Source organism: Mustela lutreola, chromosome 11 (genome assembly GCF_030435805.1).
Source record: "Mustela lutreola isolate mMusLut2 chromosome 11, mMusLut2.pri, whole genome shotgun sequence".
Classification (NCBI taxonomy): domain Eukaryota; kingdom Metazoa; phylum Chordata; class Mammalia; order Carnivora; family Mustelidae; genus Mustela; species Mustela lutreola.
The window spans coordinates 86,295,523-86,320,444 of record NC_081300.1 but is presented as its reverse complement, the minus strand read 5'-3'; the positions used below and the strand labels follow the sequence as shown (position 1 = coordinate 86,320,444).

Genomic DNA, 24,922 nt, shown 5'->3' with positions numbered 1-24,922 from the left:
TTTCTGGCCTCGATAGTTTCTCATACAGATGTACTAAAATCAAGGTGAACCTTTGCAGATTTTCAGTGATTTCTTTCCCTCTGAAATTCTTTTACCTTGTCCCACAATTCTAGGCATTCCAAGGAAACTTCTGGGTTCTGTTTTGTTATGTTCTCTCTGATCCATGGTTTGGAAATGCTCTACACATTGTATTTTGGGGCAGTTGTAGGGTTTATGTCATTAGTTTTCCTTCTGTCAGAGATCTCTGTCCTGTACTGCCTGTTGTCTGTCTGAGACCTGTTGTTTCATATATTTCACGTTTTAGTTGTTTAAGGTGGGAGGGTTAAACTCCTTTTTATTCCTTTAGTCAGAATTGGGTTATCAGCCCATTAATATTCTTTTAGCCTATTAATGTTTAATGTAATTATTGATACGGTCATATTTAGGTTGGTTCTTTTGCTATTTTCCTATTTGTCCATCTTAATTTTCTGTTTTCCTGATTTCTTTAGTTTTTAGTATTCCATTTTAATTCCTCATATTAGACTTTTTTAGTTATACTTTTTGCACTTTACTAAGTATTTGCTTTAAGGATTACAATATACATGAAAAACTTTTCACAATCTACCTAGAGTTATTAATATTTTGTTAGTTCACAAAAAATATAAAAATATTGCAACCATAGAGGTCCATTTACCCATCACCCGTATTTTATGCAATAGTTGTTATAGGTATTAGATCTTCATATATCAGAAACCCCACTATACAATGTTGAGTTTTCCACTCAGTTACAGGTATATTAATGAAATTTAGAGAAAAATCTTTTAATCAATTGACAATTGTATTAGTTATCTATTACTGCATAGCAAGTTACCTCCTATCTTAGTGACTTATAATAATAAACATTTATTCCACAGTTTCTGTGAGGCAGGAATCAGAATTGGCTTTGCTAGATGATTCTGGCTTGTACCTTCTTAGGAGATTACAGTCAAAATACTGGTCAGAGCTGCAGTCATTTACAGGGTTGACTCGAGCTAGAGGATCTGCTTCCAAGTTCTTACCTCACAGCATACTGATTACGTTTCTTGCCATATGGGCCTCCCCATAAAGCTGATTGAGTGCTGTCATGACATGACATCTGGCTTCTCCCAATGTGAATGTTCTGAGAAAGATGGAAGTGGGAGGTTTGTTTAGTGTTACTGTAAATTGAGATATAATTCTCATACTGTAAAACTCACACTTTAAAAAAAAATTTATTTGCCAGAGAGCACAAGCAGGGGGAGCAGCAGGCAGAGGGAGAAGCAGGATCCCCACTGAGCAAGGAGCCCGATGTGGGACTTGATTTCAGGACCCTGAGATCATGACCCAAGCTTAAGGCAGACATTTAACTGAGTGAGCCCCTCAGGTGTCCCTAAAAGTCACACTTTTTTAAAAAAAAATTTATTTATTTGACAGACAGAGATCACAAATAGGTAGAGAGGCAGGCAGAGAGAGAGAGAGGAGGAAGCAGGCTCCCTGCCGAGCAGAGAGCCTGATGTGGGACTTGATCCCAGAACCCTGAGATTATGACCTGAGCTGAAGGCAGAGGCTTAACCCACTGAGCCACCCAAGCGCCCCTAAAAGTCACACTTTTAAAGTGTATAATTCAGTGGATATTTAGTGTATTCACAAAGCTATGGAATCACCACTGTGGTTTAATTCCAGAATATTTTCATCACCCTAAAAGGAAACCCTCCACCTGTTAACTGTTATTACCATTTCACCTTACCCTGGCAACCACTAATCTCCTTTCTGTCCCTAAGGATTTGCCCGTTTTTGACATTTGATATAGGTGAAACAGTATTTTATGTGGCCTTTTGTGTCTGGCTTCTTAGCATAATGTTTCCAAGGCTTATCCATGTTGTATTATCTATCATTGTATGTATATGCTTTATTCTTTTTTATTACTAAATAACACTCCATTGTATGGATACATGTCTATCCATATGTCAGTTGAACATTTGGGTCATCTCCCCTTTTTGGCTATTATGAATAATGCTACTGTGAACCTTTGTGTACAGGTTTTTGTGTGGATATATATTTTTTAAATTCTCTTGTGTATATAACCACTAGTGGAATTGTTAGATCATGTGGTAACTCCATGTTTTACTTTTTGTGGAACTGCCAAACTGTTTTCCAAAACAGCGGCACCATTTTATAGTCCCACTAGCAATGTAGGAGAGTTCTGGTTTCTCTACATCCTGGCTAGCATTGTTATTGTCTGGTTTATTATTATTATTATTATTGTCATCCTAGTAGATGTGAAGTGGTATCTCATGACTGATTTGTATTTCCCTAATGATTAATGGTGTTGAGCAACTTTTCATGATCTTATTGGCCATTTATTTTGGCCATTTATATATCTTCTTTGGAGAAATGTCTATTCAAGTTCTTTTGCCCACATAATAATTGGATTTTTTAAATGGTTGAGTTGTAAAAAAAAAAAAAAAGTTGAGTTGTAAGTGTTCTTTATTTATTTTTTTTTTTTTAAAGATTTATTTATTTATTTGACAGAGAGAGAGATCACAAGTTAGGCAGAGAGGCAGGCAGAGAGAGAGGAGGAAGCAGGCTCCCCGCCGAGCAGAGAGCCCGACGCGGGACTCGATCCCAGGACCCCGAGACCATGACCCGAGCCGAAGGCAGCGGCCCAACCCACTGAGCCACCCAGGCGCCCCTGTAAGTGTTCTTTAAATGTTCTGGATACTAAGACTTTATCTGTGATTTACAAATAATTTATCCAATTCCTTGGACTATTTTTTGTTTTTTACATTCTTGGTTGTGTCTTTAAAGCACAAATGTTTTAAATTTTTATTTTAAATTATTTTAGTCCAATTATCTATTATTTCCTTGATTGTATGTGTTTTAGTTATTTCTCAAAAATTCATGCTTAATCCAAGGTCATGAAGATTTATGCCTATGTCAATGTCTTTAATGACCTCACTTTGGACATCTTACACTCTCACTTCATATTCTGGTGGTCAAACAGACCAGTCCTGATGGTGTGGGAGGGAACTATATAGAAGAGATAAATAACAGAGAGAAAGGATTACTGAGATCATTTTGAAATTACTAGGCCAACTGGCTTAATTTCTGTAAACCTCAATTCCCAACTGGTCTCTTTTCCCTTGACCTGAAAGAAAATTTTTTTTAATGATTTTTTTTTTTTTTTTTTTGACACAGAGCATGCAAGCTATAAGCAGTGGGGGAATGGCAGGCAAGGGAGAAGCAAGCTTCTTGCTGAGCAAGGAGCCCAATGTAGGGCTCAATCCCACAACCCTGGGACCATGACCTGAGCAAAAGGCAGCTGCTTAACCAACGGAGCCATCCAGATGCCCCTGAAGAACTTTTTAGTAATTCCTGTAATGCAGCTCTGCTGCTTGCTGACTCTTCCTTTTATCTGAAAATGTCTATATTTCACCTGCATTTTCAAGAATATTCCCACTTGGTAATAGAATTCTGGGTTGACATGTTTTATTTTCATACCTTTAAAGAGGTTATCCCATTGTCTTTTAATGACCGTGACTTCTGATGAGAAGCTTGCAGTATTGCAATATACTGCAGAATATTGCAGTATATAATTGAAATGTGGTTTTTTAAGTGTGTCATTTTTGTTGCCTTCAAAATTTTCTATTTTTAGTTTCCAGCAACTTGACAATGAAGTCCTTGGGTACAGCTCTCTTTGTATTTATTCCATTAGGGGTTTGTTATGATTCTAGAACTTTCTCCAAATTTGGAAAATTTTGGCCATTATTAAAAAAATCTCTGGGGCCCTGGGCTAGCTCAGTAGAGCATGTGACTCTTGATCTCAGGGTCGTGAGTTCATGCCCCAAGTTGGGCATGGAGCCTACTTAAAAGCAAAAAACCACCCCGTTTCTGCCTAATGCCTTCCTTCTTCTCCTTCTGGGATCCCAATTATTTATAAGTATGCTAGACTGTTTGATGTCCCAAGATGCTCTGACCATTTTTTTTTCACGTTTAAAAAAATTTTTTTTAATTTAAATTAACATATAATGTATTATTTGTTCAGGGGTACAGGCCTGTGATTCATCAGTCTTATGTAATAGCCAGTGCTCGTTACAACACATACCCTCTCCAGTGTCCATCACCCAGTTACTCCATCCCTTCCCCACCTTCCCCTCCAGAAATGCTGTTCGTTAGATTCTCTTATGGTTTGTCTCCCTCTCTGCTTTCATCTTGTTCCATTTTTCCCCTCTCTTCCCCAGTGATCCTCTGCCTTGTTTCTTAAATTCGACTTATCAATGAGATCATCTGATAATTGTCTTTCTCTGACTGACTGACTTTGCTTAGCATAATACCCTCTAGTTCCATCCATGTCTTGCTAATGGCAAGATTTCATTTTTTGATAGCTGTATAATATTCCATTGTGTGTGTGTTTGTGTGTGTGTGTGTGTGTGTACACGTATCACATCATCTTTATCCATTCATCTGTTGATGGACATCTGGCTCTTTCCAAAGTTAGGCTATTATGGACATTGGGCTATAAACATTGGGGTGCACATGTCCCTTCAGATCACTACATTTCTGTCTTTGGGTAAATACCCAATAGTGCAATTGCTGGGTCATAGGGTAGCTCTGTTTTCAACTTTTTGAGTTTTTCACGCTGGTACACCAGCTTGCATTTCCACCAGCAGTGTGTGAGGGTTCCCCTTTTCTGCATACTTGCCAATATCTGTTGTTATCTAACTTGTTAATTTTAGCCATTCTCACTGGGATGAGATGGTATCTCATTGTGGTTTTCATTTGTTCCCCTGATGCTGAGTGATGTAGAGTCTTCTGTCCATTTCTTGACTGGATTGTTTCTTGGGTGTCGAGTTTGATAAGTCCTTTATAGTTTTTGGATACTAGCCCTTTATCTGTCATTCACAAATATCTTCTCCCATTGTCATTTATCAAAATTTTTTTGTAAGATTTATTTATTTATTTATTTGTCAGAGAGAGAGAGAGAGAGCGAGCACAGGCAGAGTGGTAGGCAGAGTCAGAGGGAGAGGCAGGCTCCCTGTGAAGCAAGGAGCCCGATGTGGGACTCGATCCCAGGACGCTGGGATCATGACCTGAGCCGAAGGCAGCTGCTTAACCAACAAGCCACCCAGGCGTCCCAAGATTTATTTATTTGAGAGAGAGAGTGAGAGAGCATGAGAGGGGATTAGGTCAGAGGGAGAAGCAGACTCCTCATGGAGCTGGGAGCCCGATGAGGGACTTGATCCCAGGACTCTGGGATCATGACCTGAGCTGAAGGCAGTCTCTTAACCAACTGAGTCACCCAGGCGCCTCTCAAATTTTTGTTCTGTTGACTGTTTCCTTTGCTGTGTAAAAGCTTTTGATATTGATGAAGTTCCAATAGTTCATTTTTGCCTTTGTTTCCCTTACCTTTGGAGACATGTCTAGCAAGAAGTTGCTGTGGCCAACATTGAAGAGGTTGCTGCCTGTATTCTCCTCTAGGATTTTGGGTGGATTCCTGTCTCACATTTAGGTCTTTCATCCATTTTGAGTTCATTTTTGTGTATGATGTAAAGAAATGGTCCAGTTTCATTCTTCTGCATTTGGCTGTCCAGTTTTGCCAGCACCATTTGTTGAAGAGACTTTTTTCTATTGCATAGTCTTTCCTGTCTTTGTCAATGATTAGTGGACCATAGAGTTGAGGGTCCATTTCTGGGCTCTCTAATCTGTTCCGTTGATCTATGTGTCTGTTTTTGTGTCAGAATCATACCGTCTTGATGATTACAGCTTTGTAATAAGGCTTGAAGTCTGGGATTATGAGGCCGCCAGTTTTGGTTTTCTATTTCAGTGTTCCTCTGGCTATTCAGGATCTTTTCTGGTTCCATACAAATTTAAGGATTATTTGTTGTAGTTTTGCAAAAAAGGTTGATGGTATTTTGATAGGGATTGCATTAAATGTGTAGGTTGCTCTAGTAGCATAGACATTTTTTAAAAAAATTTTATTTCTTTATTTGACAGAAAGAGATCACAAGTAGGCAGAGAGAGAGGAGGAAGCAGGCTCCCTGCTGAGCAGAGAGCCCGATGCCGGACTTGATCCCAGGACCCTGGGATCATGACCTGAGCCGAAGGCAGAGGCCCTAACCCACTGAGCCACCCAGGTGCCCCTAGCATAGACATTTTAACAATATTTTTCTTCCAATCCATGAGCATGGAATGTTTCTCCATTTTTTTGTGTCTTCCTCAATTTTTTTCATGAGTGTTCTATAGTTTTTGGAGTATAGATCCTTTGTCTCTTTGGTTAGGTTTATTCCTAGGTATCTTATGGTTTTGGGTGCAGTTGTAAATGGGATCAACTCCTTAATTTCTCTTTCTTCTGTCTCATTGGTATGTAGAAATGCAACTGATTTCTGTGCATTGATTTTATATCCTGCCACTTTGCTGAATTCCTGTATGAGACCTAGTAATTTGGGGGTGAAGTCCTTTTGGGTTTTCCACACACAGTATCATATCATCTGCAAAGAGTAAGAGTTTGACTTCTTTGCCAAATCAGATGTCTTTTATTTCTTTTTGTTGTCTGATTGCTGAGGCTAGGACTTCTAGCCTGTTGGCCTATAATTTTTTGGTGGGGTCTTTGTCTGGTTTTGGGATCAAGGTAATGCTGACCTCATAGAGTTTTGAAGTTTTCCTTCCATTTTGATTTTTGAAACAGCTTCAGAAGAATAGCTATTTTTCCTCTGTTCTTTAGATTGGATGTCTATCACTCTTTTTCAGAGTTAAGAAACTTGATCCATCTAGGCCAAATTTGTTTATCCCTATTCATTTACTTAGCTGCTTTCACACTGCAGTGGCAGAGACGAGTAGTTGTAATGGAAACTTTTGACCCTCAAAGCCACAAGTACTATGATCCTTTGCAGAAAATGTTTCGTAGCCCCTGCTTTTTTTTTTTTCCTTCAAGCTTAATGATCCTTCAACATGTCATCTTCAATGTGCTATTAATCCCACTTATTGAATTTAGTTATGGTACTGTATATTTGTTTAGAATTTTATTGGGTTCATTACTTTTTGTCTGCTGACAATTCCTATGTGTGCATCCATTATAAGCTTATTTTCCCTTACATTCTTTGGCATCATTGTAATAGTTGATTTAAAAATCTTGAGTGTTGGGCGCCTGGGTGGCTCAGTGGGTTAAGCCGCTGCCTTCAGCTCAGGTCATGATCTCAGGGTCCTGGGATCGAGTCCCGCATCGGGCTCTCTGCTCGGCAGGGAGCCTGCTTCCTCCTCTCTCTCTCTCTGCCTGCCTCTCTGCCTACTTGTGATCTCTCTCTGTCAAATAGATAAATAAAATCTTGAAAAAAAAAAAAAAAAATCTTGAGTGTTAATAACATCTGGGTCATCTCCAAGTCAGTTTACGTTAATTACCTTCTCTCTTTGGTATGGATCACATTTTCCTCTGTAGTAATTTCAAATTATTTCCTAGATAGTGTGATAATACAGTGAAGAAGTTCTGAAGAATATTTTAAAAACAGGCACTTGGCTGAACTCAGACTTAAAACTTGGATTCCCCTGTGGTGGGCAGCAGTTGGTCTTTCTTTTCAGCTCTTTCAGTGGGCTGCTTGGAGTCTACTATATTTAGAGATTAAAGATTTAGGCAGAGTTTATACACAGACCATGGGTACTCACTCACTCTTTCAGAGATTGACTCCCTCACTTTTAAGGTACTGGGGTGATTCCAAACCATTTCCTTTGGTGACTGAAGCTAAGATTGCAGGTTTCTTTTTATTTATTTTTAATAATTAATTAACATATAATGTATTATTAGCCCCAGGGGTATAGGTCTGTGAATCACCAGGTTTATACGCTTCATAGCACATACTTTCTCCAATGTCTATAACCCCACCACCCTCTCCCTACCCCCTTACCCCCGGCAACCCTCAGTTTGTTTTGTGAGATTAAGAGTCTCTTACGGTTTGTCTCCTTCCCAATCCCATCTTGTTTCATTTATTCTTTTCCTACTCCCCAACCCCCCCACATTGTATCTCCACTTCCTCATATCAGGGAGATTGTATAATTGTCTTTCTCCGATGGACTTATTTCACTCAGCATAATACCCTCTAGTTCCATCCATGTTGTCATGAATGGCAAGATTTCATTTCTTTTCATGGCTGTGTAGTATTCCATTGTGTGTGTGTGTGTGTGTGTGTGTATACACACACCACATCATCTTTATCCATTCATCTGTTGATGGACATCTACGTTCTTTCCATAGTTTGGCTATTGTGGACATTGCTGCTATAAACATTCCAGTGCACGTGCCCCTTTGGATCACTACATTTGTATCTTTAGGGTAAATACCCAGTAGTGCAATTGCTGGGTCGTAGGATAGCTCTATTTTCAACTTTTTGAGGAAACTCCATGCTGTTTTCCAGAGAGATTGCAGGTTTCTATCCAATTTTAACTACCTTATGGTGGCAACTGGGGACTGTCCTCAGGCAAAAAGCCATAAAAATGGGAACTCAGTGGCATTTCCTTCCAAAGGGCAACTCCCATTTGGTTGGTTGGTCTTCACTGCCTTAAGGTACTTGTTTTCTTCATTTTGTTGAGAATCTATAGTTGTCATTTGTGGGAGGGTTGGACGAGTAGAAGCTCTTCCACCATTAGCAGAAGCAGAACCTTCTTCACTGCTTTGTAAAAGACATTTTCTATAGTTTAAAGTTATTTTTAGCAGAAGGATTGTTTAATTTACAGCTCACCATTGCTGGAGATTGAAACAGTGGCTGGCAGTTATTTTCATTTATTTTTATGGTTTGTTGTTTTAATGACAGCAATGGGGATTCAAAATTTTAACACTGAAATCTGGTTGCTTCAGATGCCTCAAAGAGGTGTTTGGTCCTGGCCCCTTCCTTCCTAGGGACTCCTGATTTATACAAGACCGTACTCTTGTAGTAGTAGTAGTCCACAACACGGCTGGGAATGAAGTCTCTGCATACATCTGCATACATCTCCGGACAGCAGCTGAGTCAGAAGGGCCCAGGCAGCCCAAACTCCAGCCCTTCTTTGCCTAATAGGGTTGGTGGTCCCTCACCTCCTCCAACAGAATGTTGTTTGCACAGTCCTCTGTTTATAGACACCCCTATCCCCCTTTTGTTTAAGCCACACAAGTCACATCTACAACACCGGGATGTGATTACCTTCTGATAAGCTGGACAAAGACGGTAGGAACACCTGAGGCAAACTGACCTTGAAAGTTTTTTTGGTATATAAAATGGGTAATAAAATCTTCTTCGTCTGTATCATGAGGTTTTATTAAAAATATGAGGTGATTACCATTTTGGTTTACAAACGTGGAATATGGACTGGATTTGAGAAGACCAGGGCAGAGGTGGTTGCAACAATCATCATTCATTTTGGGCAATGGTTAGATTTAAAATGTTTTGGGGCTACTAAGCCAGTCAGCTACCACAGAGAGTCTAATGACTGTATTTTCGGAGGTTGGGGACTATCTATAACAGTGTGCTGGAGAGCAAGTACAGGGGTTAAGGGCACAGGCCAGTGTTTGGAGCTATCAGGTAGTGATCTTGGAAGCCTCGTTGAGTTCCTCTGTAAAACTGGTGATGGTAGTGGCCCTCACCATCAAAATTCCACGTAGGATTAACTACTTCTAGCCCTCTACGTTCTCTTTGGATCATGGTTGTGGCTCCTCGCTTCAGGTCCTCCTCCAATTTGCTAAGCCTAGCAGGCATTGCCTCAGCCACACAGTCAGGGAAACTACTGGGTGGGGCTGAAAACAAAGGCCAGGGCTGCTGCTCTGAGTTACTGCCAGGCCCTTCCTTTGCTTATTTGGAACAGAGTCATTTAACAAGTTATTAACCTATTTTATCAATGATACCTCAGCCTTGACTTCCCCACCTTGTCCCTGAGGATAATTTTCTAAATGCTTTGCTGAATCTACTCTTGCTTTCTACTGACTCTGGCTTCTGTCCCTCTTCTATCTTGTGGACTGACTTCAGCCAAGTGGCTTAGAATGACACTGCTCTTTATTTTAAAATAGACTGGGAGTTTGGCCCATTGAATCTTTTGTTCCAAGGCTGTTCAAGAAAAGCCTGCAGATTTGGGAACTAATACAAGCTCACAATGACTGATGGGGAGCTTCACAATGCAGTGATTAACTTTTCCCTCAAAATAAGTAGCAGGACTCTAAAGTACATGAAGTGAGAAAGGGCACAGGTAGTGTTTATTCCGAAAAACAAAAACATCACCACTGGTTTGCAGAATCTGATTAGAGGTTGATACCCTTGGCCTTAGGCAGCCAAAATGTTAAGGACCTATTACACAGAACCTGTCGCATTTGAGTTATTGCAGAGAACAAGTGGCTTCTTGTAAGGGCCTCTATGTTCACTGCTGAGGACATATCATGTTTCTGTTGTGAGCATTTTGCTAAGTCCAGGCTGCAAACAATTAAGGCGTAAACTGACCTCAGAGAATGGCTCAAGGAAGGCCCTAAAGGCTCTGGGAGGCCACTCCTTAAACTTAACCAGGGTGAGGCTCACTGTTGGGCCCTGCCCAGACATTGCAGGACTCACACATGTGGGAACTGTTAGACACGCTCAGCAGCATCCTGCTTTGTACCAAGTCCTACAGTGCACACCGGAAAATGTCAAGATCCTGGGCTGGCCTAGTTTTATGGCAAAGATCCTATTCTCTATAAAGAATCTGCTCTGTTTTGAACACCCAGACTAGGATTCAAATTCAAGTGCCAGCCAACCAGTTTCCTCAGTGATGAACTGGAAGCACTTACAGAAGCTGTGCTTGCTTTGATAATCAAAGCATGTCTATTTGTTTAAATCTGATAATTTTAATTACATTCTAACTCCACAGAGACTGGTAAATTGTGTAGAGTACATGAAAACTCAACAGACCAGAGAAGTGCCTAGTATTCATTTGGTACTTGAAATAACGCACCTTTATCGCCAGGGCCCAGAGGGGCTTTATCACTAACCCCAGGCCACATGTGGTTGTGTGAGGCTAAATGCTGACTTGGGAGTCATTTTCCTTCCTCTCACTATTGAGATCATCTTGGTATTTAAAGCCTTGGGGAATGTATATTTCTATATTTAAGACACTCCAGTTCTTTAGCTGCTTTACTGACTGAACCAGAACTCCTCCTCTGTCTTTCCTTTCTCTCAGTTTTGGCAATTAAGTGTTCAGGTCAAAAGCTGTGGTGTCACCTTCCAGTCCCTGTGCTCTGCATGCAGGGAGGCCTGCTGACAGAACAGCTCCTTGAAGACGATGGTGAAAGCCGGACAGAATGGCAGCAGGAAGACCCACTGGATGACATCCAGTGGCATAGGCCCTGATTACACCTGTAGTTGTTGAAAGGAGTGGGGCATTGTGGGGGGAAAGGTGTTTCTTCATTCCCCAGGCTTCCGGGGGGCCTGGGGCTCTTGGCCAGCGTGAGGTGTTCCTTCAGACCTGGCCAAACCTGCCACCAGCCTTGGGGTGGGTGGCACTTTTCCCCCCACTGTCAAGCTAGCAAGACCGTGACTTATCCTTAGAGGAGGCCAGGAGTGCTCCTCATAAAAGCAAGTCCTTAACCTCTTTTTGAAATTAGGTGTCTGCCCTCGCCAGGAAGCCTGTAAAGCCGGGCACAGCTGCTCCAGGATGTGCTATTATATACCCACAGAAAATATCCCAAACAAGCTGCACCACCAACTGGAAGAGGGAGGGAATCCATGGTCTCCGATGGAAAGGTTCAACCACACAGGCTAAAAGTTAGCTACATGTGCTACCTGCATCTCCAAGTCCAGGTGGGTTGAGTGAACCGTCTCATTAGAGGGTGGAGAGGTAACTTGCCTGGAGCCAGAGTGTTTGGGAAGGCAGAGAACTGGCATTCAGAATCCCGGCCGGAATGCTGGCACGCGGCCACCTTGCTGCCCCCTCTCCATCTCTTTGTCCTCTGGACACCCACTTCCTGTCTTTCATTCCTCACAAGGCAAAAGCCCATTGCTTGGCAAACTTCCCAGCTCCCAGTCTCAAGCCTTGTTTCCTCTCCCCAACTGATTCCCATTCCTCTGTCTTCTTGAGATCTAGTGAGAATCCCAGGACTCTGTGGGGGCTGGAGCAAGCCCATGGATTCCTCTCAGGAACACTGTTCACTTGCAAACCAGTGGCAAGTGATACAGTTTCTCCTTGACAGGGGCTAGACTTCCTGGAACTTCAACAATTGACTAGGCAGCATTGTAATCAGAGGAGCCATAAACTAAGCCTGAGTCAGCCACATGAATTTTTAATAACTCAAATACCTAAAAGCTCTGTATAGCACACCAAAGTGATCACTACGAGAAAGTACTGCATAAAGTTAGAACTGCTGGCTTTAGTTAAGATTCCTAAACCATGCTGCACAGAGATCACATGCTCAGAGCTCCTGTCTAATGCGGTTTTATGTATTTGTCCGGGAGCACCATGGTGCAGGGAAAAGGAGCATGTATAGCCCTGCTTTCCCTTTGTTAGCTGCAGGATCCAGTCCTGCATTCCCAGCTATGCCTTTGCTATTTACAGGAAAGTCCAGAGTCATGGACCAAAAGCTCTAGATTCTACTTGTCAAAGGTGAAATAAGATCACTTCTGTCAAGGAGTTTTAAAAGGAGCCAGGAGGCCGTTAAGGAGGTGGGCCTTATGCACATCCTCACCGGATGGAACCATGAACTTCTGGACTGGGCTAAATCACAGATCCTCTGAAGGACTCTGTACATATCTGCAACTTCGTACAGGAACAGATTTTTGCTTTCGGGGACAGCCTTAGCAACCAATTATGTTCAGCCAAGATTAGTCTTCTGCCACCACCAATCAGAAGTCTTTGTAAATAATATCAATGCTCTGTTAAACAAAAAACAAAACTAACTCTGGTTTTTGCTCCCTAGTGGGACACTATTTGGATTGCTACCCAAATCTGTATATCCCAAATAGCTGTACTTAATTATTGCTTCCTAACGATTTCAGGTTGACACTCTCTCTCTTGAACTCAATGCTACATTGCTGAGTGACCTCATCTATGGAGACCACGTTCCCCACGTGCCCAGCCTGGTAAGGCACCCCTGCCGTGGGGCACTAGGGATCAGCTGTTTGGTTTTGTTCCCCGGAGCACCCAGTGCCTGACACAGCTTAAGTTGAAACAACTCTGAAATGACCACCAGTGGGCAGGAAAGGGTTTTGAATTCCAGGGGAAATGAGGAGGAAACAAATTATGGCTGACAGCCACGAGGAGGAGTCATCAATGAACTGTTCTGGGGAGAGGCTCCATATATGTGAGAAGTTAAAAGTCCGAATCTGAAGAAGTGTTCATTCAGTCCTGCAAACAGCAGTATATAAATTGCACAGGAATAGAAATAATTTCTGGATAAAAAACCTCTTACCTGGCTTATCACTCCCAAAAGAGGAAAGAGGGCTGAGCACTACAGGGAGATCTGCAGGACTTCGTACAGACTCTGGGGCAAGGCTGCCACCTGTGTAAGAGCCATTGTTCTTGAAGTGATTTCATTGTTGGAAATTGCAAAGGCAATGTGACTGAGTCTGTCCAGGCCAGTATGCACTGGAAGATCAGAAGTAGGACAGGTAGCTTTCCTTCGGAGCCTGTACTGTCTGCCCTGCTTCTACGGGGAAGGAGAATTGCAGTGGACATTCTTGAAGAGTACGCTTCATGTATATACAAAACGGCTACATTCCAAGGCTCTGACGTAAATGTTGGCCTTTACCAAACACAAATGTCGACATACAACACTGGATCTGGTTAGCAGTAATGTGAGAGCTGCTATGCAGACACGGCAGATTCTATTTTTGACATTTTATTGACAAAACAGAACTCCCTTCCCTCCACCCTCACAGAGAACTAGTCTTTTTTCTTATGGGTGCCATAACTTACCTGTTTAACCAAGGTTTGTGCTGGCATGCTACAAAGGAAATTTAGATAGTAGCCTACCCCCACACCCTCCAGTGCTGGTTTGAACTCCCCTACACAGCGAGCTGTGCAGCTATCTTATTCAGAAAAGCAGAAGCTGTAGTAACAGTAATGGAATATACTAGGCTTTGCATAAACTATCTTCATTAGCTCAGATTAGAATAAAGTTACTATGTAAATGAGGAGTCCCAGCATGCAGTCTCTTTGGAGGAGGAAGAAACTCAGACCAGTGAGGAAGAAAGGTGGTCTGTGCTAGAACTTTGTCAACATGCCTTGCCTAATGCAAAGACTTCTTAGAAGACCACAGAACTCAGACCATCTGAGAAACCAGAAGAGAAAAAAAGAAAAAAAGCTGAGGACATAAATCTGCATCAGGCAGGGCAGGGGAGAAGACTGGATAAGGAAAGACAAAAATCGTGTGCTGTAACTGCAGCACCTCCCACCCCTCCACAACAGCACTACTTCCAGAACCAGGGAAGTTCTAATGTGTCTTCTGTGTTAAAACAAAAGGAGTTATTTGTGGTTCCTCTGCCAAAGTTTTAAGGGCTTTGAGAACTACCAGCTGGGATCCAGATTACATCCAGGAGACCCAAGTGGGTATTTTTCCCCCTAAACCTGCACAGAAGTAAGGATGACAAAAAATTATATTCCTTCTGTCTGGAATTTAGTTTTTTTACGAAAAGATAGAAAAATCAAAATGACCAACTGCCAGGATACTACTTTTAACTATTATTGGCACTTACCCTTAATCAGAGTAATTTTGGTAGAGTCCCCCGACTCCTGCCCCGTTTAATTAGTCACTAGCATCAGGGAGGGCTAAGGAAGAACAGCTGATAAGCAGCAAGCACACCAGTGTACCTTTGGTCTTCACTAACTCCAGAGGCTGTTTCGGGTTCTGTGGACAACGGAAGCTTCAGTTCTTTGACATCTCTAGGACTGAAATCAACCAGAGCTATAGGTAACCTTGTCTGAAAACAAGGTCTTCCCGTCAGTCTTCTGGAACAGGCACAGCGGGTGGGAGGTGACGAAAGGCTCTGTGTGGTACCAGCAACCAAAAGTGAAGATGAGGTGACAAAGGCTAGAAAGGAGTCATTTATTAAAAAACAAAAACAGAACAAAACCAACAAAACAACAAAAAACGAAACGGCCCTCAGCAGGATTTGAAGACACAACAGGTGAACGCATAGTCTTAATCGCTTTACGTCCCCATGACCACGCGACACGCACTGCCTATGAGCTCTGTCCGCGGGGAGGCACAGCACACCAGTTCATTGCACAGGTCAAAGCGGTGGCAGGTTACCTGCTGAAGGGGGAGAGGGGTACATGTGGGCCCTTCTCCCACTTCTGCTGTCAGGTAGCCAGGCTTCTGCCTCTATAGTGGGCCATTTCTTATCAGGCTGGGGTTGCCAAGACAAAAGCGAGCTGACATGATCACAGTAGTTACTACCAGAATACCATGGCTCTCCAGCAGAGACCACACAGCACACGGTCAGATTCTAAGGGGACAGAGCAGCCTGCTCCTTCTGCCATGCCTGCAATGTAGGGCCCAGCTCAGAGGGGAAACTGACATTTGTCCCCAATACCCAGTTGTCACCACAGGTAAACCGAGACTATAATCACAACAGTAAGGACAGGATCATGTTGCTTTTTTCCTTTTTTTCTTCAAGGAGTGAGGGCATGGGAAATACAGCACACCAATGAAACAAAATGCCAAAAAAAAAACCCAAAAAAACAAAAAAACAAAAAAACCCAGAAAAAAAAAGAAAGAAAATACAAAAACAATAGAAAATAGAAAAATGTATTTACAAGTAGTACATTACTATGATCAGAAAGCACAAAGACACCTGCTGCTATATTACATGCATTGGTTCAAGAAGAAACTACTAAAAACCCTGTAAGGGAGAAGCCTGTAAAAACAAAACAAAAAAAGGGCCAAAAAGTTTGAACTTTTCATCCCTAATTGGCTACACTGATCAAAACCAAACAAGAGCCCCCGAAAGTCCATGAGTATATCAGTACGAATACTATACTGGTTTTTTAACTGCATGTTCAGTTGTGGAGGGGAGAGACAGCAGCGTATCCATATACAAGGAAGCCGGAATAAACTGCTTTACATGCTAAAAATTACAGCAAGTCCCTGTCTGCTACACAGCATGATCTTAGCAGGTTTTAATTCTGTTTATTCATATGTATCGGTGTGTGCGTGTGTGTATGTATAAAACCGTGCCCTCGTTCACTGCCGACACAACATCTGGGTGGACATGAACTCATTACAACAAATTCTTATTTGTATGTTTTAAGAAGTCACTCAATGTCTGTGGATTTTTAATAAGTCACTTCACACCACAGAAAATATTTAATAAATCCAGAAAAAGGAAAGAATATAATGACAGAAGAGCTTCTGTCTCAGTTCTCTGAAACGGAGTCCCCCATAGGAAACTGGTTCCAAAGTTCTTGAGGGTTCACTGAAGAAACTTCGGTTTGCTAATATTTTTCATCCTTTTTAGTGTTCAAAAGGTATAGATCGACTCCTTGCCATGGTCAGTTTTAAGCAGTCATATCTCCATCCCCCACAGGTAACAGTCTGGTGCAGATTCATAAAAACGGGGGAGGAAGGAGCGCTGGGGAGGGCCTGTCACTTCAGGAAGGGCTCCGCCTCTACAACGGCAGGAAGAGAAAAAACGAAGCAGGGCTCCAGCACCTTGCTCCTGCACACAAGCTCCCTGCAAACGCAAATTCCAGTCACACATCAGTTCCTTATACAGGTACATCTCCAAGTACCAGGCCAGCTCTAAGAGGAAACAAAACCACGCGTTGACAGAAAAGGACTCAGATGGCCATTCTGGTCACTGTCTGGGATCCATCATACTTCCAGGAATCGGGAACTGCTGGACTTGGAGTGGAATGGCTCAGACCACATCCGCCGAAGGTCACCCTGGGGAAGAAGGAACTTTACTAAGTTATAGATTTAAACATGAGCCACACACATCTATAAGTCCTTTCTGATTCTTGATCTCAGATCAGCCGGCTTCTGTGAAGAATCAAAGAACATGCAAATTTTATTCAATGAAAAGTAACCTATCTATCATTCTTTGAAGAACTCTCTAGAAGAGCTCTTAGGCCCCTCTAGTAAAGAAGGGTATAAGTTCTATCATTTAAGAGAGAGATGCTAAAGCCAAGCTAGTTTTACCTCTGTTTCCCCCTCTGTAAAATGAGGATAATACAAATCTTATGTATCAGGTAATGTTCCAAGTCTAGCTGTAATCATACATTTCTTAACTATCTTAAAATTTTAATGCAAAGTAGTAAAAAGCTATTAGGTAACAATATGATGCTGCTTTTAAGGGAAGTCTCTGCAGCTGGGCTCTAGGGACTTCAATAAGTTCACTCATGACGGAGAGGCATAGTAGTCTAATTCACTAGCATTTTGTGCCAGTGTCTGCAACAGGCTGGAAGAGGCTGCTCATACCAGGTGAACAAAGACCCACCAACCCACCATCAAGGTCAAGAGCTGTGGGGCTTAAGGAGACCCACCTCTGGCAAGGAGAATACATACCCAAGTGCTGAGTCAATGCCAAGTTACTGCTTTCACAGGTTTCTAACTGCTTCTCTCACCTTTAAATAGGCCATTGTGAGGAGCGGCAATAAGGTGAACGGCACCAAATAGAGAAGGGCGGGCTGGGCCGCTCGGTGAATGCGGGACGCCACGGTTGCAGTGAGCAGACCTATGAAGGGAGAAACATTCATATACAACACTGAGGGGTCAACCCTCAGTGAGGAAGGCCTGCTACCTGGCTGATAACCCGCCAGGGTCTTGATCGGACAGCTCTCCTGTGAAGTGTGCTGTCTAGAGGGATGCCCAGGGAGAGGCCCTGCTTGTGATCTCTGCCCAGGGTGGAGCAGCACAGCTTTTAAAGTCCTACAATTCCAAGGACCCGTGAGCGGCCCAGGTGCCCCTCAGTGCTTAGCTTCCTAGTCTAAGCCCTTACTTCTGCCCTGAATGTGCCTGGTCCTCCAGTCTTGTGTGGTAGGTGATGCCAAACTCAGAGGCAAAGAGGTGGGTTCAAGTTCTGACTCTGCTCCTTCTGCAAGCGTTGTCACCTGGGTCATGGCGTTTCAACTCTCTGAGCCTCAGTGCTGAAATGATGCACCCTGCTGTAGCCAGCCACTGGAGCAGCAGATAGGTTCCCACCATTCCTACAGCCCCATTATGTGGGTCTTCCCTGTCTGTAAGTGAGCCAGCTAGAGAAGAACTGGCCCAGGGAGAGTCTAAAGTTAGAAGTGACAGACAAGTCACAAATAAAGGGAAATACCTGTTTCATGAGGCGGGAAATAAACATGACATTGATTAACCTCAAGCTGAAGATTTAATTCAGCACACAGAATGATCCACGATCATTGAGTGGTAGATGTTTCTAACTCTGAGGCCTGATCAGTCTTTCCACAATGGTCTTCAGATTGGTGGATAGGGAACTGGGCTGGCCAGTAGAGACAGCATCTGTCATGTCATGGGCCACGTATTTCTTTCTCTGTGGCTGTCAAGAACAGCAACCAGAGTATTGCTCTCCTTCCACCTAGTGTCTGCAGCTAGAAGACCTGATTTAACTCCAGGGCCTGGAGGACAGTCAGGGGATCCCATGCAGGCTCTCCAGCTCTCTTACCTACAAAGTATCCAATGAGAGTGCAGTGAAAGTAGGAGACCTTCTGCATGCGTCCAGAGATATTGGCAGGTCCAGAGGCACCGCAGGAGTCGCCGTTGGCTTGTTTTTTGTAGTTGTCATAACGAAGGACAAAGCACAACAGGAGTCCAGGCATCACGATGTCCCCAATGCCCAACATAGAGAAGTGACTGCCAGTGGAGCTGGAATGCAGTGTCATAGGTCAGGGATGCTACCCTCAACAATCCTATTTCTCCTCCTCCTGTGCAGAGTCGTCTGTCAGCTTTTTAAGAAGTTGGACTTACCTGAATGGGAGATGGAAATCTCTAGAGGTGGAACAATAGTTTTTAAGAGTTTTTAGAGATCACAAGCCATAAGATTACTGGCAACAGATGTCTTCAACCAGGCCCCTCACTGCTTCAGGGAGAGTACCTCTAAAGTGACTGCTGAATTCATCTGTTTAAGTAATGCGTCTTCCAGAAATGTCAAGCAATTCCATATTTTGTCACACATTCACTGCTGTGACTTTAAACAAGCACCTGACTACTCACAGACATGGATATTAAAGCAACATAATTTTTCCTAAGATTGTATCATCAGCAACTGCATAATTTTAGCATTCGGACATATTTTTACAAATGCTTTAGAAATAAAAAAGATTCAGAGTCTCCTGTTGATTTCCTCCAGCAACTCTAAAATATACTAACAATAGTAGCATACGGCTTTTTGATAACATTAATCAATAATAAAAAGCAGCACCTGTATCATTTAATGATAAATACTCAAATCAGTATTCTCTTCCTCATTCGTAAAACAGAGAGGATGACTCACATCTCTTTTCCCGTCTAGGATAAGAATGTTGATGAACACTGTCTTCCTGTTCCTCTGTGTTCCTTGATTAGGAACACAGAGGAACAGGAAGACAGTGTTCACTATCACAACGTGAGGCCTGACATGCCAGTCCTACCTTGGGAATACCAGTTTTCCAGGCAGAGACAGGCGAGGAACATCACGCCCAACATTGGGCCCCAGGTGGAGCTTCCGGGATAGAACGTCAAGGGGATTGTCAGCCGGTTGCGTGGCCACCTTCACCATGACATTGCTATTGAAGATGTAGGCAGAAAAAAACACCTGCCGAAAGCCAAATGGAGAGATGTGTTTAACAGAGGAAGCTGGGAGCACCTTGATTTCAGCATCAACCCTCCTTGTTCTTAAGAGCAAGGTCTCAGAATAATGCAATGTCAAGAGTTTTTCAATTAACATATATTATTAGCCCCAGGGGTACAGGTCTGTGAATTGCCAGGTTTACACACTTCAGCACTCACCATAGCACATACCCTCCCCAATGTCCATAACCCCACCACCTCTTCCCCCCCAACCAGCAACCCTGTTTGTTTTGTGAGATTAAGAGTCTCTTATGGTTTGTCTCCCTCCTGATGCCATCTTGTTTCCTTTTTTCCTTCCCTACCCCCAACCCCCAGCGCTGCTACTCAAATTCTTCTATCAGGGAGATCATATAATTATCTTTCTCCAATTGACTTATTTTGCTCAGCATAATACCCTCTAGTTCCATCCATGTCACTGCAAATAGCAAGATTTCATTTCTTTTGATGGCTGTGTAGTATTCCACTGTATATGTATACCACATCTTCTTTATCCATTCACCTGTTGATGGACATCTAGGTTCTTTCCATAGTTTGGCTATTGCAGACATTGCTGCTATAAACATCTGGGTGCATGTGCCCCTTTGGATCACTACATTTGTATCTTTATGGTAAATATCCAGTAGTGTGACTGCTGGGTCATAGGGTAGCTCTATTTTCAACTTTTTGAGGAACCTCCATGCTCTTTTCCAGAGTGGCTGCACCAGCTTGCATTCCCATCAACAGTGTAGAAGGGTTCTCCTTTCTCCGCATCCTGGCCAGCATCTGTCATTTCCTGACTTGTTAATTTTAGCCATTCTGACTGGTGTGAGGTGGTATCTCATTGTGGTTTTAATTGGTAGTTCCCTGATGCCGAGTGATGTGGAACACTCTTTCATGGGTCTACTGGCCATCTGGATGTCTTCTTTGCAGAAATGTCTGTTCATGTCCTCTGCCTATTTCTTGATTGGATCATTTGTTCTTTGGGTGTTGAGTTTGACAAGTTCTTTCTAGATTATGGATACTAGCCCTTTATCTGATCTGTTGTTTGCAAATATCTTCTCCCACTCTGTCCGTTGTCTTTTGGTTTTGTTGACTGTTTCCTTTGCTGTGCAAAAGCTTTTATCTTGATGAAGTCCCAATAGTTCATTTTTGCCCTTGTTTCCCTTGCCTTTGGTGATGTTCCTAGGAAGAAGTTGCTGCGGCTGAGGTCGAAGAGGTTGCTGCCCGTGTTCTCCCTCAAGGATTTTGATGGATTCCTTTCTCACATTGAGGTCCTTCATCCATTTTGAGTCTACTTTTGTGTGTGGTGTAAGGAAATGATCCAGTTTCATTTTTTCTGCATGTGGCTGTCCAACTTTCCCAACACCATTTGTTGAAGAGACTTTTTTCCTTTGGACATTCTTTCCTGCTTTGTTGAAGATTAGTTGACCACAGAGTTGAGGGTCTATTTCTGGGCTAACATCAGGCTTCTTTGACTGCATGCTCGGAGAAGAAAAAAATATTTGTTCCCGTGGCAGAGAATCTTGTCTGCCTGGTCTCTCCCTCACCCCAAGAGACACAGATGCATTATCTGTTTAACACATCTCAACAAACAGGTGGGGACAGATGCCTGCCCCCCCTTAGGATGTACATCAGGACTGGATGGAGTGATCTTAGGCAGGAGGTACTCCAGCCAGACAGCATTTGGATACTTAAAGTTAAGAACTTTCAGGAATCAACACTCCAATTAAACACAAGAGAGAGCGGTGGCTTCGGGGAAACAGACACTTACCCAAAAGACATCGTAGATTAGAAGCCCTGAGAGGAGCAGGCAGGACACCTTGAGGCTGGGCAGGCGGACAAAGGCGATCATGGCTACACAGAGACCCATGGCCAGGGCTGGGGAGGAGACCGCAGACATTGGTCAGTGTGGCGTATGGGCTCATCCTCTTTCCACAAGCTATTTTGCTTATACACCTAACAGTTTATAAGTCCCCTCAAAAACCAAGCAGCTCAGTTTAAGCTCCAGTTTAAGACATTTATACTCTACTTGTGCAGATAGCCCACTTGAGCCAATTCTGACCTGCTTGGTCTTTGGGAACATCCTTTTTTTCATGTTCTTGGATAGTGCTAACTGTGTAAGACCCAGGAGATTCTGTTCTGAATGATAAAGCTCTTGGCCAGGCCCAGTTTAAGACTTCCTGGCTCTGCTTCTGGCCTTCCCCTTGCTCCTGACTTTACGTGGTCTGGATCACATCCCCTTTTATTTACTCAGCAATTCATTCTCCTATTCTGGCCTTATTTTTTTTCTCACACCTCTCAAAATCTGACATACACTATATATATGTGTGTTTAAATTCTCTCTCAACTAAAATACCAGGTCCTTGAGGGCATGGTTCCCTGCTGCATCCCGGGAGACCAGAACAGGTCACGCAGATGAATGGTCTCTCCCTGCCTTCAGCTCTCCTCCATTCTTCTGAAACACAGGTCTGATCAGACCACTTCAGCTGCTTCTGTACTTCCTGTGGGTTCTCACAGTGGAACAAAGGTCAGAAAACTTGGATGGGCACTGACAGGGATGTAAGGGAGGGCGCTCTCCACTGCCCAAGTCCCCTGCCCTCAGCAGGCAGTGCTCTGGCTCTGTTCTCTAGTCACCTAAATATGATCACACCTCTCAACTATGTTCCTTCTTGTTCACAAAAAGCCCTCTTCAGGGAAGTCTTTCCTGATCCAATCAGATTAAGGAAACACTTCTTGTGATGCTACAGAACTCTCTCTCTCAACACGTTCATCCATTCTGTAACAGTGTGATTAATTTATATACAAGTGAATTTGTTCCCTAAACTCAGTGCTCCTGGTAGACAGAAACCATGGCTTATTCTTTCTGTGAAGCCCCAGCACTTAACAGAGTAGTCACTCAACAAATATTTGCTGAATGAATGAAAAATTCTGCTGTCTACTTTAAATTTCAAATTAATTCTAAGGAAGGTAAGAAAAGCAAGACCGTATTAACAGATGGATATCATTTTAATAGAATTGGTGGTAAATTGTCAATACATGTAACTAAGTGGGCAAATACAGCAGTTCGGTGGACCCTAGACGCAACAATTCAACTAGTATTTGGTGAGTTCCTACCATGGGAATGGTGTTGCACAAACAAATGAGAACAACCACTCCCATCCCTGGAAGACAACACTAAAACTGGGAAGAAGAGCAAACTATCTCAATTTCCCCTGTCATTATTGTTATGAAGTATTCACTAATCTCCATGGTGTGCACTGTGTGTATGTTTTGGAGAGAGGTGGTCAAACATAATTTCTGATTTTACAATAATCTAGGATGTGCTCATTTTACTAGGGTCCCCTTTAATTTTTAATAAATTCATAAAAACAACGAAGGACCCTGATATAATCAACTCATACCTGTTTTTTAATAATGATATTTTCCATTATAATGATCTTCGGAAAAAAGAGTAGGCTATGCTGTGAATCAATACTCAGGACACGGGCAGGGATAAGCTCAGCTGACTTGAGGAACAACAGTGGTCAGTGGAGGGTGGGAAGCCCTGGGGGCAGATGCAGGGGTGATGCAGGGGTAGGGGAACAAGAAGTGATCTGTTCAGAAACGTAGACAAGTGCATATGTGGAGTGCGAAGCATATCAAGGGAAGAAAGAGAAATGAAGGTCTGAGATGGACATACAGGGGACAGGCATGTGGCCAGTGGAGGTCAGTGGACTGATGACACCTGAAAAAGAGGTATTATGCTAACGAAAGGGACAGACAAGCAAAATGGCAGGTTCCCAAGTTAAATGTATATGCCTCTGTGACACATGCAGGTGACTGGTCTGTTCTAGAACTTTTCAACTTGCCATACAGTTACTTAATCCTAAATTGGAGAAGCCTTTCTGGCCATATGGTTTAAGCATCCACTTGTTGCTTTGCCAATCCTCTTACACTAATCCTACCCCACCAGAGAGGAAACCACCCACGGACAAGATAGAACTGCTTAGTGACAGGATTTTCCATGATTCCAGACAATGCCATTCAGTTTCTTATCTTCCAAACTAGAAACTCTGGGTCTGTTTTCAGTTTTCCACAGTCTCTCATCATGTACACTCACGCTGCAGGCATTCTGGGTGCCACCCTTTGTGGCCACAGTACACTTATTCACGCTTCCCTACACCTCCCTAGTTTGACATGCATCCTTTCCCACTCTGGCTTCTCTCCCACTTAATTCTTCCCTGCCACTGGAAACAATCACTGTGTGTTTCTTGCATATGGTACTAGGTTCCCTACTCTGTGATGGGTCTAGTCTAATTATAAGTCCCATGGCCTTGGGCACAACTCACAGTGAGGTTTCAGAGTCTGCCTTTCTTTGCTCCCATTCCTCAGCTACTGTTTCGTCTCCAGCTAAGCTGAGCGTACCCTCTGCCAGTCACTCCGACCAACCATCCCCACTGTGCTGTGAGCTCCACATTTGAAGAGGCAAAATGCATCCCTCCTGACTCTCACAGTATCACTCCTACCCCCAAACAAATATTGCCACAATCTGTCACATCCCTGAAACACAGGTGTTTGCCTAGTTTGCCTCTCTTTTTCTTCATGCTTTCAATTAAATAACCCTTCAAAGTCTCACCTCCTCCTTAGGGCTTTTCCAAGCCAAAATGAAAAGGGGTGGTAGCTTTCCCTCATTCCATGCTGGTTGAGAAACTGAAGACTTGACTTTTTTTTTTTTTTTTTTTAAGATTTTATTTCTTTCTTTGACAGAGAGAGATCACAAGTAGGCAGAGAGGCAGGCAGAGAGAGAGGAGGAAGCAGGCTCCCTGCTGAGCAGAGAGCCCGATGCAGGACTTGATCCCAGGACCCTGAGATCATGACCTGAGCCGAAGGCAGAGGTTTTAACCCACTGAGCCACCCAGGTGCCTAAGACTTGACTTTTTGAGAAACTCAAGACCAACCTTAACTTTTGGTTAAATGTAAAATAACCAAAATTGTTAATTAAATTATTATTCTTAGCCAGCTATCTAGAATTACTTTCAACGTATTATTGATATAATCTTTGTGTCACTTTGCCTTCCATGACCAGTAGGGCCAGGGACAAAGACAACAACACCGAACCGAGCCAAAATGTTCTTGAAGAGAAACATGTAACCTGTAGTAAGATCTTAGGCAGTACTCTGTTCTGTAGAACTGTAGAGTCTTTATCTTAGCCTTATG

At 42.9% G+C, this 24,922-nt stretch overlaps 1 protein-coding gene across 4 annotated transcripts in view; it reads right to left on the bottom strand.

Moving 5' to 3' along the window:
- Window positions 1–15,002: 15,002 nt before the first annotated feature.
- SPPL3 (signal peptide peptidase like 3) overlaps window positions 15,003–24,922 on the bottom strand; it is a 146,279-nt gene continuing 136,359 nt past the window's right edge. For all 4 annotated transcript variants that reach the window (XM_059140496.1, XM_059140495.1, XM_059140497.1 and 1 more), the window contains 5 exons: window positions 21,498–21,604; window positions 19,549–19,712; window positions 18,585–18,784; window positions 17,539–17,648; window positions 15,003–16,858 (listed from right to left, as the gene is read on the bottom strand). In XM_059140496.1, coding sequence (XP_058996479.1) covers window positions 16,787–16,858; window positions 17,539–17,648; window positions 18,585–18,784; window positions 19,549–19,712; window positions 21,498–21,604 — 653 coding nt within the window. In that variant the 3' untranslated portion in view covers window positions 15,003–16,786. The remainder of the gene's footprint in view (window positions 16,859–17,538; window positions 17,649–18,584; window positions 18,785–19,548; window positions 19,713–21,497; window positions 21,605–24,922) is intronic.